The 12,924-nt window shown below is 37.8% G+C and overlaps 1 protein-coding gene across 5 annotated transcripts in view; it reads left to right on the top strand.

The window, feature by feature from the left end:
• The first annotated feature begins 714 nt into the window (after window positions 1–714).
• The window catches only part of LOC111581777 (cyclin-dependent kinase-like 5), a 45,188-nt gene continuing 32,978 nt past the window's right edge, over window positions 715–12,924 (top strand). For 4 of the 5 annotated variants that reach the window (XM_055019077.1, XM_023290103.3, XM_023290101.3 and 1 more), the window contains exons 1-2: window positions 715–930; window positions 3,248–3,282. In XM_055019077.1, the coding sequence (XP_054875052.1) occupies window positions 867–930; window positions 3,248–3,282 (99 nt within the window). In that variant the 5' untranslated portion in view covers window positions 715–866. Of the gene's footprint in view, window positions 931–3,247; window positions 3,283–12,334; window positions 12,408–12,924 lie in introns of those variants that run through there. The other variant, XM_035957192.2, reaches the window with a different exon arrangement.

Here is a 12,924-nt window from a genome sequence, read left to right as displayed (position 1 = left end):
GGCACCTTTTTATTTGCTTAATTTATGCTGAAGGGACGCTGCACTGATTTCACACATTAGGGTCTATTTACTCAGAATGTGGAGTGCTACACAGCCTGCTAAAACAATTGTACAGTTTCTTCTGTAGCTGTCGAGAAGAGCTGAGAAAATAACCCTGATGATATAATCAGGGTTGTCTTGAGTAATGCTTAAGACTTCAATTATTCGGCAGAAAGCCTGCGTTATAAACTGGGGGCATGGAGTTTGAAAAATGAGGGCATTTGACAGGCAAGGAAGGTCTAATAAAAGATGGTATTAAATTGCTTTCTGGAACTTGTAGGAGTTTTTGGAGCTTGAATCTTAATAGGGTCTAAAAGTCAGGATACCTCAGCCTGAGCCTGCACTGATTTTTAATTTTTTTACTCCACCTTTCACAAGTCCCCCAGCTTAAAAGAGGTGCAATACTACTGCTGCCATAGCCCTTTAAGCTCCAGGAGTACCAGTTTAATGTCACTGAAGTGTCCTTTCTGGAGCTTTTCTGTCATATTTTCTTCTGGAAAAAGGACAAACAATCAAGCTGGCAATTTTTGAATCCATTTTCACAGCAAATAGTTTGTTGATATTTGTGATATTTTACCTGTGGTTATTGACAACACTAACCAATATGCTTTTAAAGGTAAGTGGGAATATACTGTGTGTATTTTAATTTGGTGCATTTGTTTTGTGCAGATGAAGAGGAGAGACTGAAGAAGGAATGTGGTGGATATTATGGCTTACAGCAAGCGTTCACCTCTCCGAAGCAGACAGCTGGCCGCCTCGTGTCATCCTGTAGCCGGGGCCCCTGTGCCTGAGCTCCATGCACCTCACACAACAAACCTTTTGACTTCATGAAGATCCCTGACATTGGTGATGTAATGAATAAATTTGAAGTCCTTGGGATTGTGGGTGAAGGTAAGAGTGCACATTTACTAAAACTGTGACAATGTGAAAAGCCTTTTCTTGTTAACACTTTTGCTCTGTGACAGTGATAGCTAGTTCAGTGAAGCTTTCAGCCACTGCTTTCATGAACACTTTGTGGTAGAGCTTTTCAGTGAGCAATCATTTGATTGTTTTTAACCAATTTCCCTGTAGAGCAAGGCCATTAAAAGCCCGATCTGTACAACTCAGTAAAGTCAAGGATAATTTTTGTGTTTATTTATCAGAAAGAATTTTAGTGTAAAAAACTAAAGGTAGGTGCTGTGTCCTGAATTCATATTCTTGTGTTGTTTGGGTAATTCAGCTTTACTGTAATAAATATGAATGGGTCACTGTGATTTAATAGTTAATTTCCCCTGAAATGCATCTCCTGGCTTCTCTTTTGCCTTGAGCCACTTGGTTGATATAAAGTGGCAGCAGCCCTGAGGTGAGGCCACCCACTTGTCCCAGTTTTCACACCCCTACCCCCACATCCTAGAAGTTTTATAATGTGTGTATAATGTGTCACTAAAAGACACAGGGAAACTTTGAGCTGGATTTTAAAGGCGGAGTGCCAGTCCAGCGATGAGTCGATCTGGAAGAAAGTCAGCACTTTTAGTGCCACATTAAACCGTAAAGTTGTAGAAGTTTTTCAGTCCACTCTCCACTCACCGCCTTTGCACTCATGGCGCAGTGCGCTCCACTTGATCCGGCAACATAGATTTTTCCTCACTGATCTTGAGGTCAGTCAATTTTGTTAATGATTTAAAACTAAGTGCTGCATGTGGGCTCACCCCAGCAATTAAAAGTACACAGAATGTCATCATGAATCTCCAGCTCCTTATCTAAGGAAAAACTGAATGGGGGGAATCCTTTTTGTGGTTTTGCATCTTTTAACACATAACCTACAAAAAATGTTTTTTTTGTTTCATCTTGTGCTGACATCTTCATAGTTTTTCCTGCCTCAGAATGGGTCTTTGGTAGGTGACAACACACAACATGAAGCATGATCGAGATGACTTATTTGAAAGATATCTGTGCATTTTCCTTTAGTTTTTGACCATTTCATAGACAAAAATGTCTGCTATAAATGAAACCCCAATCAAAAATGATTTACTTTTTTTATTCTCAGATCCTGTGGTAGCGGATTTGACTGTGCAATGTGACATCATCAGATGAAATAGCACACCACTTTTAAGGAAATTTCGCGATCTATGTTACTTATACGTTATTTAGTGATATCAGGCTGCTGCACAATATAAATAACTAAAGATTATATGGCGTTATATCACATGAAAAGACTTAAAGAATTGGCATGTTGATTATATACATCATACTGTTTGGTGCTTTTTAGTACTCATTGGAAACACCATCATCCAAGTTGCCAGTGGATGAACATCAAATATTTTGTATACAAGAAGTTACATTAAATGCACATTATCTGATTAATGGTACCCGTGTTTGCTCATTTTTTTTTTTTGTCTTTTAGGTTTCATTTTCTGTCAGGTTAGCTGTTTGCTATAAAGAATTCAGAGCTTTTTAGTAGCAAAAGAGCAGCAACATCTACACACTGACTGTCATGAATTAATAAGATTCTTCAAGTTGGTGGTTCTAGCTTCTTAGAATGAATGAAAACCACTGTCTTCTTCAACTGCATTTATAAAAACAGTGACAGTAATATAAAATGAATCCAATTAATTTGCGTTAAGTTTTAGGTCTGTGTCTAAACTGCATCGGTATAAATGTAAATATCTTTGAGCCGTCCCTTGCAGAGAGTAGATAACTTCTGTAGCTCTGATGTGTGTAAAGGAGCACGGAGCAGTTCGTCATATGCCTGCTCAGTCCAAGAATTCCTCTTGAACCCTCAGGGGATGTGTGTGTGACTGCCAGGGTCGATAACATCAGAACTACAGTAGCTTGCCAACACTTGTGTCCTACTTTCTAAACCACCTGTCCTTTTACAGGGGGAGGATGTTTTTCTTGAATTCATGTGAACATATAAGAAGCATTAAAAAGCTGATGTAAAATCACTTTGTGGTCTCTTTAGTTTCCAGACTTGTTAGCATTATTGGTCAGCTCCCTTTATGTAACAATGAGAAACCATATAAAATGAGATGGTCTTTGTTTATTCATTATGATACATCATACTGGCATGTTGATTGCACATCAGCATTTTCAAACTGAATTTTGCTGTCATTTTTTATTATTTAATGAGAGTCTGATTTTAAGTGAAGTAATTTTACTTGAGAGGGGAAAAAGTAGCTTGGAATGCATGAATAAATTGAGTTAATCATGTGATTTGCTTCTATTTTAGGTGCCTATGGTGTTGTTCTGAAGTGCCGACACAAGGTAAGGTCATGTCATTATCGTTGTTTTATTATGTATTTTATGTAATATATTTACCACACGAACAAACTGTTGCAACAGAAAAGGCTTTAAAGGATAAAGGAAGTTGTAACAAATCTCACAAAAGCCCAGAACTAATTAATACTACGTGTATAGCCAGAGTTAGGTAATTCCTCTTTGATGTAGAGCTCCATTGTTTATTTGAAAACACATAAATGAGCAACACTGTTTCACTGGGTGACATGTTTGTTCCTTACAATGAACAGGGGCATTGTAATATATCCTGAGTCAATCTCACATACACCGCCATGGTGCTGTAAATACTCACTACAGCACCAGTGTGGACTAATCCATGGCTGAGAATAGTCAGCCAACAATTGCACAATTCACTTCTGTTAGAGTAACATTTGCTAAAAACAACAGCACTAAGCTGTTTTTTTTCTTTAATATTTAAAATATCCTTCAGCTGTTTTCGAAGCATGTCTTCAGTTGAAAACAACAGGACTGGTACTTAGAGATACAGACTAGAGCTGCAATGATTAATCAGTCAATTTATTAGTTGACAACTATTAAATTAATTGCCAACTATTTTGAGAATTGATAATTAGTTTTAAAAAAGGCGAAGTGCTCCAATTACAGCTTCTGAAAGAGTGATTCTTTGCATCAGTAACCTGTATATCTTGGGGACTGTGGGCAATGCAAGACATTTGTCATCTGAGGCTTTTGGAAACACTGATTGACATATTTCACAATTTTTCAGCCATCATTTTATAGACTGAGGAACTACCCAATTAACTAAGAAAATAATTAATAGATTAATTGAAACTGAAAATTGCTATTAGTTGATTTATGATTTGGGATTCAAGAGTTTTTATTTTTTATGTGCTACAAAAACATAGGCTATGGGGAGTAAAATGCAATGGGACTGTTCCACAAGGCTGTGCGATAACAAGACATGATAAAAAAAAAACATTCCCTTAAAATAGAAAAAAGTAGTCAGAAATAGTGAGGAGAAAAGAGATTGTTAAACTTAATTGCAGTGAACCTTGTGCAAGAGTTGCAGTGTTGTGTATGTGTGTATACATATATACAGTGGTGGAAAAAAGTTTTCAGACACACCATACATTTGCATGTATATTGCATAAAGAATCACTCTTAGGTGCACTCTTCGAGTACAATTTCTTTTAGTACAATCACAGCCATAATACTAAACAAATCCTGAAAAAGCCATTAAAAACTTTAAATTGATTGGTCCCATAAAAATAAGAAATTTTGAGTATTGTGTCATTTTGGTAGAATTTAGTTTTGTTAATTTTTCTTGTAAACAATAAACAAAAAGAATATCATTTGTATTTATTTGTGTCTGTCTAATGCAGCCACACCTTTTGAAACACAAAAAAGATTTTTCCACAAGTATTTCATAATAATATTTGAGATTGTCTAAAATTTTAAGGGTGTCCGAAAACTTTTTTCCACCACTGTATATGTGTACACACATATATATATTGTGCCAGTTGGGCTGTGGTTTGACATGATTTGGATTTGGACCTGCAGTCAGAGAAGGGATTTATACTCTTTATGGGATTTATCCATAATAACAAAATGAAAAGCACCAGCTTTATTCTTTGAGTGTGTTGGTTCAAGGGACCTGTTTGTTTGTTTAATGAGGACATCATGATAGTTTGACATCAAATTTTTGCTTGTTGGAGGTTAAGAAAGCTTCCACAGGAGCGAAGAAAACATCAGATCTAGACAATGTTTTTTAAATGCGGTTTGTCTGGAGCAAGTACCTTTCATGCACCTGGTCAGTCTATTTTAGTTTGCCAGTAGCCCCTGTGCCTCACAATTAAGCCCCTTTCAAACATGCAATATTTTCCATTAGTCTGAGAGCATTCAAATATGTTGATTTTATGTCTGAATGAGCACTTGATTCACTTTTCTGTAAAAGTCATGACAGCAATCTTTCTAGGTCAGGCCTAGTATAATTTCTGTATTAATTTCAACATTGCACAAGCCTGAACTACATGTCATTGCATTAACAGATTGGCAGACACAAGCGGCGTACTTCAAGTTGTGTGAACTGATTTAGGGAAGGATTTTTCCACTTTTCAGCACCAGTATTGGTCCAAAAACATCAGAGAGCCAAACAGACAGAGTTTGTTGCCAAAATCAATAAATGTGTCTTGTTCACTTTGCTCTACAGTTTCATATCTGTCACAAACTGACATATCCATACAAATAAAACTTTACTGCAATGATGACAGAGTCTGCAACAGGTCAGAAACCAGTCTTACCAGTAATAAGTATAATCTCGGTTCTGACAAAATGTTAACAGGAGCCGAAATTCAGTTGTTGGTTCCAGCTGTTTGAGTTTTTCTTCTGAGTTTATGAAATACCTACGGCCTCAAACAGCAGCAGGACCATAGGAGCATCTCCACAGCTGTAGAGTTGTGTACATTTATGCACATGGCACAACAACTTTAACGTCATTATTTTGGCTGGTTACAATTACAAGTTTTCCCGACATGGAGACAGGATTGGTCAGAATCTCACATCAAGTTACACTGTGTACTTTTCTTCACCACAGACAGGTGAGCTGTCACACACAATCACAGTTTATAGGCTACAGTTAAATTCTTGATATGCTATCCAATTTTAGTGTATAATAAAGATTGTTGGCATATCGTGGTTCTCTTCATCACTATTGAGGGTATGTCTGAATGAAGACATGAGGAACATCGAAATGATCTTTGTTTGAATTACAGAATGCTGTCACTTTAACAAACTGATGAAACCAACAATGTAATGTATCCCACGTCTGAAAAGGGCTTTACTAAGATGCTCCCACAGAGATAACTGTCTGTAGTCATTTCTCTTTGCTCGGGTTCATCACTGAAAAAGATCTGCTTTGAATGGCAACAAATTGCTCAACTTAAATTCATCCTCTGCTCCATTTGTTTTCATTCATGTATAAGTGTCTCTGTTCGATTTGTCTTGATGCAGTTAATTTTTAGCATAAGAATACGGAAACCAAAACAAAAAAAGAAAATAGCAGGACTATGAAAAGCAGACGACCCACACTGCAGTAATAGCCTTGTCATCTCAGTCCATTTAAGGAAGAGGCTGTGCCAGGAATTGACAGCAATCCAGTATGAATAAGAGAGACTAACTGCCTCCTACTTACAGAGATCTGCAGGAAAGAGACAAAACACTTTCTCAGCCTTTCTAATCAAAATCCTTGATGTTTTTCTTGTTCTGCAATTGCTGTGCATCTGCTTCCATTACAGTGTTTATTGCAGCAATGATCTTACTTAGTGCATCCATTATCTTTGTTTCTAATGCCAGCAAGTTAGGTTACGTGTAAGAAATGTAAAAAAAAACAACAACAACAGGGAGACTTGATGTTAGCAAGCATTTGGATGTCCGGAAAACAGAGGATAGCCCTGCTGTAAGCCGGAATCACAGCCTATAATTACCGGACTTTATTATTCGAACCGATTGATCACAGGCCTGGGCAGCTGCAAATGCCAATGTCTCCATTTTAAACAACTGAACTCACATCAATAGGCCTCAGTTAGGCTTACACAACAGATGGAGGCTACTTGCTATATTCTGTTTATTTGTGCGAAAATCAATTATCAACACAATTGCAGTATTCGACATCTTAATTTTTTTTTTTTTTTTACTAGTGAAGTTTGTCAGAACTGTTTAATTCAAAATTGTTGGCCAATATTACATAGCCACAGATATATCTGTATAACATATACACTAGTCAGCCACAACATTAAAACCACCTGCTCAAGATTGTGTAGGTCCCCCTTGTACCACCAAAACACCTCTGATCTGTAAAGAAATGGACACAGGACCTCTAAGGGATGTCGTGTTGTGTTTGACACTGGGATCCTTTGGGTCCTGTGGGTCTTGTGGATTTGGCTTGTTGTGGCATATCCCGTAGATCCTCAATCACACTGGGATCTGGGGAGTTTGGATTTGGGATCAATGCCTCATGCTCTTTAATGTGCTCCTTGTGTTGTTTTTGAGTGGTTTTTGCAGTCTATTGGGGGAGGGCGCTGCCATCTGGGAGGGCTGTTGCTATGAGTGGGTGTGCTTGGTCTGCAACAATGTTTAGGTGGGTGGTACGTGTCAAAGTGACAGCCACACGAATGCCAGGGCCAAAGGTTTCCCAGCAGGACGTTGCATTGTAATGAGACGATCAATATCATTCACCTTTACCTGTCAGTGACTTTAATGCTGTGACTGATTGAACATGTGCTGGATTGTAGCTGATAAATAACATGCAATTGTGATAGAAATGCTAAAGAATTTATAGAAAGTGCTGCTGTTGCACAATTTATTTTAAGGTGCCCAATTTGGTCACAGTTCTTTGAAAAACAAATGCAAAAAGTCCATATGAAGAATCACAAATTTGCTTCAAGGGTACTTTAATTTGCCTTATGGATGTTTCATCATTAGACTTTCAAACTCTATGCAGTATATTGATATTCACCTCATATATCTACGTAGGGCTCCAGTTAAAGAGCCCAATTCATGCTTTTTGGATTTTTCTCTTTCATTTAGCATGTAGTAGCTTATTTCAGCATGTAAGGAGACTGCAAGCTTACTAAGTCAAACGGGAGTGTATTTTTATCGCAGAAAACACTGCTCCTACCTGCCTGAAATGCCTCGTTTGAAGTCCAGGCTTTTCTTCTGTTACATGTCTACATCACCATGTAACACGTTTGCATAACACCTGCCTCGTGGCTAATTTGGCATAGTCTCAAACTGAAAATGAGCACAGTCTGCCATTATTTTCTCATTAGAGCCACTTCTGCTAGGGGTACATCCCAGTGCCCATAGATCTGTGGTTACAGTACATGACCAGAGTTACCCCAGTTTCACTGGACCAGTTGACTAATCAGGGCAAACTGGGCTTTCCAGACATGAGGAGATGATTAACCTGGGAAATGTCATTAATACGTTCTTTTTAAAATACATTACACCTGAATACTATATTTTTTTTAGCACCTTTTTGGAATATTGTTGATTTAGTGGTGCAAAACTCAAGCAAAGAAACAATGATTGATTAGTTGGTGAATATAGTGGAACATTTGGCAGCAAAGATGAAATAATCTTTTTGGGAGTTGGTGGAGATCAACTAAAGCTAAGAGAAAGTGAATACTGAGCCTACAGTCGGATGCAATGGGGGATGTCTGAATTGGCAACATTTGTGGAATGTTTTCAGCTTGTACGCCCCCTAAACAATCAGTCCATCAATTTTAAAGAAATTTTGCATTGTAATCCATGCCAGCAAATCTGTAAAATGTCAGCATCTCTTGCAAACTGAAATAGAATGCTCTATATTGTTGGAAACAGGCTAGTTGAGTTTTTTTCCCATGCTTAATTTAAATTATTAAAAGCAGACAGGTTTGTTAAAATAACAGGTGAGTAGCACCTGGAAGATTTAATCAGTCTGCGGGATCTCAAAAATTAGCAAATACGTAAATCGTAATGGTTTGCTTTCTGCAATGTGGTAACAGTGCTGTAGTTTAAAAAACTATTAAAGAGATCATTCACTAGCTGTGTTTCCATTAGTCGGTTTGACATCAGTGTGTAAATCTAATTTTTAATTAGATCATCACTTTTTTCTTATTTCTCTGGCACATAAAAAAACTTATAGAAGTCTGACATTTAGCCTCACATTCTTTGGCCTTGTGTGCATTAAAATTGCAATAGTATATGCAGTTTTGATAGAATATCTGTTGGCGACTTTATCGTTTGACGTGTGGAAGCACAGGAGGATGAATTCTCTGGCTGCAGATCAGTGTGGACCGATGCCATCTGGAAAATATTGTATTGCTAGTGTGAATGAACCGACATGTTTTTTCAAGGGCTAACTCACAGATCTATGCTGCATAATTATGTGCATACACACAGACACTGGCACACAGTCAAACACAGGCCTCATGCATGCAAACACACACATGTGCTGACTCTCACATAGCTGAATAACGCATAAGCCTACCAGGGGTTGGACTGTGCTGTGACTGTGGGCAGGGAAGTTTGCTGGCCAGGCAGAGAAAATGGCTGCATTTCTATGCTGCTGCAGCTGCTCGTTCTTACAGAACATACTTATTTCAGTGACACGCCCCTTGGATTTGGTGTATACATGTGCTTAAGAGGAACCATTAGATCCAAGAAAGATCTGCAGCCAGATATAGAAAGGACATAAATAGACAATAATGCAGTCACTAGTTTTCACACAATAATTGAAATCTATTTAAAAAGCTGGTGAATTACAGTGTACATACCCCACATCTGCTTTACAGGATCTTTACACAGACAGTCAGCTGATTGTGGTATACAGAGGTGACACAGATAGAAGGATGTGTCAGTTTGGTGATGACATTATTTTTTAGTTTTAACAGTCAACGTAGATGTGGGAAGTATGTAAGATGATGTATATGTGGATTTCTTAAAAACCCTGGTATTATTCTAGCAAGCATTTTTCTCTTTATAGATTGATACTCAAATTGAACCACGGAATCGAGATAACAAAATAGACCCCCAAATGTAAAACAAAGTCTGCCGTTGTTGTGTGTATATTTTGTAGATTTTTGCTGCAGTGACAATGTTATAGGACTCGGTCTGGGTTATATGTATATATATTGTATATATTGCATATACCTTTGTGCAGGATTTCAGAAAACTGTGACACCCTACTGTGACCATTTCAGCGGTTCACCTATGCAAGCCAATTTAATTCAGACCAAATGTAAATACGGGGTTGATATATGCTTGATGTAGCAGCCTCGCAATATCACCTCACACTTGGCAGAGAAACTCTTTTTCTGAATAATGTTTTTCAGTACTTTAGCCTCACTTAGTCTTGTACCACAGCTTTTACATAAAAAGCGAACCCACGCTAAACCTGCAACATGCAGTTATGTCAAGAAGGGTTGAGCACACTGGGGGACACAGAAGCTTTTGCCTTGTAGTTCCCGCTCATCTTTTATTAATTACTTGTCACTGCATTACTTGTAAATGCATAACCACAAGAACATGTTTGGGTTCACTAATTCTTTTTTTGGCCCACTCTCTGTTGGGAATACAGTGTTTTATTGTGGTGTGATAAGAGGAAATGAGGAGACTACCTCATTCAAGTAGTTTGAAGGATGCTGCTGCTTCATATCCACCTTTTGCCAAGTGAGCCACAAGGATGCTCCAGGACTCTCTTTCCTCTTGATGCTTGACAAACCCTATGAATTGGGCTAATTTATTGTAAGCTAGTTAAGAGGCTGAGTAATGCTTGTGTGGCCTAGAAGATGCTAGTGTGTAACTGTTTTTAAAATAAGTTGAAGCTACAGATTTTAAAAAGAAATACAAAAATTTTAACAGTAGGACTTTTGTGGATGTCCTACACATTCTAGAGACATTGTAATAACTGTGAATGTGGGGAATAAATAGTGTGAAAATGATAGATTGTGTGTCCATTGCTGTCTAGAACAGCCACTCTTGAAAGTGTAGTGGAAGACTGGCAAGAACCAAATGGCGAAGACAGTCACACGTAGTTGCGACAAATTACAACAAAAAATTAGCCAGTTTTGGAGGGTAACAGAAATTGTTTGACACTTGCATAGCCAAACCTTCCTCAGCAGAGCTGTGTGAGTGCTGGAGACTAGTCTGTCTGAACTCGTTGTGCAAGAAACACACGCTAAACCAATCACGTCATCATCTTTGAAAGATTTAAACCCAGGAAAATAGTGTTGGACCGAAACTTGTTTTGGTGAAACATGCTTGGAAAATGAACCTTTTCCCATAACCAGTTGGCAAATGTACAACAATGTCACAGTTGGACAGCAAATGTTGTAAACATATTTGTAAAAACTTGCCATTTTTTATGTGTAGGTTGGTGCTAGGAAGTTGTTTTTTGCTATTGCAAAAAGGATTTTGAAAACAATAACATGCAGATAGTGGAAAGGGAGGAGAATGCTGTGTAAAATGTGCAGCCAATGGCAGGTTTACACCCACAGTCTACATCCGGTGAGTCAGAGCAGTCAGATGCAGACCCTTCCAATTCCGATGCTGGAAAGGTGTGTGTGTGTGGTGAGAGACAGGTGTCTAAAGCTGTTCAACCATACCGACAAGTAGCTTCAACAGAGTATACTGATGCCTTTAGTTATTAATATGTCAATGGCTGTTCTTGTTAGATCAAAAAAAAAGAATCAAATCATTCTGAAGACACACAGTGTGATTTGTGAAAGTGAAATGAATTGTAAAAAAAGTATTGAATTTCATTATTTATGACTGCAAGAACTACTGTTTCATATTAATTACACTGAAAAACCATATCACCTTATGAACAGTAGCTTGATACTAACTCATAATAAGACATTTCCAATGTTGTGCAGTACATTCTTAGTTATAATTATATTAAATATGTTGTCATATATTTTCTTTTAATGCTCAGTTTGTTGCTTATAGTGCTGGTATTTTCTCAAAATTAAGTATCAGTTATTTTGCAAAATTAACTTGATAATGTTTGCTGCTGGGGTTTCGATTGTTATTTCACAGTGTTGACGATACTGAGAATATCAGGACATGGAGTGGAAACCACCCTTTCTACTGGCTCCAGTTTGACCCTGAGTTCACCGACACATCATAGAAGGCATGTTTGCTCAGTGTAGATTACAGATTCCTCTCATATGGCTCTGAGTGAGCCCAGCAATAGACTGTTTTACATTAAGACTAGAAGGTTTTGGGCACTTGTAACACAGCAAAGCTAATGGAAAAGATTTAGTACTGAATGTAATCCTTTTATAGGCTTATCCTGTGTGACTGGGCCATGTTTATGTTACAAAACTGACAAAAATGGGTTCTATGTAACCAAAAACTTTGATGTTGTCAGATTAGTACGATGCATATTTTCAGCTTTGCTTTACATTGTGATAAAATTTTCACGTCACCATACTGCAGTATTCATCCAAAAAGAAGCTTCATAGCAACTGAGATTTCTCTCAGTGTCCTTGAACATGTGACCCATTTTCTGTTTGTCGTTAGTTTCACTGATATACTCCCATTCAACTGTGGGACCTGTTGACTTACAGACTTCGTGGAAACTTACCACCGAGGTAAGTCAAATTCAAAGACTTCTTTCGTGCATATAATCTAAATCCTGGATAAAGTTTGTAGACGATCATTGGTGGATTCTGTAGCATGTGGCAGTATGTGAACTGTAGAAGTGAGAGGGTAAACATAGCTGTTGTATTTGTTTAAGCGTGGAACACCTCTTAGGAATGTGCACTACACACATCAGCACTCTGAATGTGCATCCCATGAACTAGTTTCCCAAGTCGCTCTATCTGCAGAGGTTAAACATTGACAGACTCATGGCTTTGTCTCCTTGATAAATATATCAGTTTGTAAGGTCTGAGGCACTGTTTTATGTGCCATATGTTTTTATTCATGTATAGAATAAAGCTTCATTATAAAAAGCCGTGGCCATGAATATTATAATTGGATTTCAGCCAGAGTCGGTCGTTTATACATGCAGCCCTTAAAGTATGTTTGCATCGCTGCAACACAAAGAAAAAAAGTCTTTATTGCAGATGGATATATGAGATATCAATATACGTCCAGGAAATTTTC

This window comes from Amphiprion ocellaris, chromosome 2 (assembly GCF_022539595.1).
Source record: "Amphiprion ocellaris isolate individual 3 ecotype Okinawa chromosome 2, ASM2253959v1, whole genome shotgun sequence".
NCBI lineage: Eukaryota > Metazoa > Chordata > Actinopteri > Pomacentridae > Amphiprion > Amphiprion ocellaris.
Note: the sequence above shows the minus strand (reverse complement) of the source record. Positions and strands in the feature narration are given on the sequence as shown.